The following is a 423-nucleotide window of genomic DNA, read 5'->3' on the forward strand; positions in this document are numbered from 1 at the left end:
GCAGAGAGAGAAAGAGACAGAGAGAGACAGAGAGAGAAACAGAGACAGAAAAAGGGAGAGAGACAGAGAAAGAGAGAGACAGAGACAGAGAGAGACAGACAGAGACAGAGAGAGAGACAGAAACAGAGAGAGACAGAGAGACAGACACAGAGAGAGACAGAGAGAGACAAAGACAGAGAGAGACAGATACAGAAACAGAAAGAGACAGACGGAGACAGAGGGAGACAGAGAGAGACAGACAGAGACAAAGACAGAGAGAGACAGAGAGAGAAACAAAGGCAGAAGAAGCAATTAGAGAGAGACAGAGACAGAGACAGAGACACAGAGAGAGACAAATACAAAGAAACGAACACAAAGACAGAGACAGAGAGAGATACAGAGTAAAAGAAACAGAGACAGAGAGAAAGAGACAAAGACAAAGAC

The 423-nt window shown here is 44.7% G+C and overlaps 1 protein-coding gene across 1 annotated transcript in view; it reads left to right on the forward strand.

The window, feature by feature from the left end:
- The window catches only part of EMH_0085680 (uncharacterized protein), a gene marked incomplete at both ends in the record, with an annotated part of 2,795 nt that overhangs the window by 595 nt on the left and 1,777 nt on the right, over nucleotides 1–423 (forward strand). Inside the window, one exon of the mRNA XM_013494468.1 lies at nucleotides 1–380. Coding sequence (XP_013349922.1) covers nucleotides 1–380 — 380 coding nt within the window. The remainder of the gene's footprint in view (nucleotides 381–423) is intronic.

This window comes from Eimeria mitis, genomic scaffold, assembly GCF_000499745.2.
Source record: "Eimeria mitis Houghton genomic scaffold, Emh_scaff117, whole genome shotgun sequence".
Lineage (NCBI taxonomy): Eukaryota > Apicomplexa > Conoidasida > Eucoccidiorida > Eimeriidae > Eimeria > Eimeria mitis.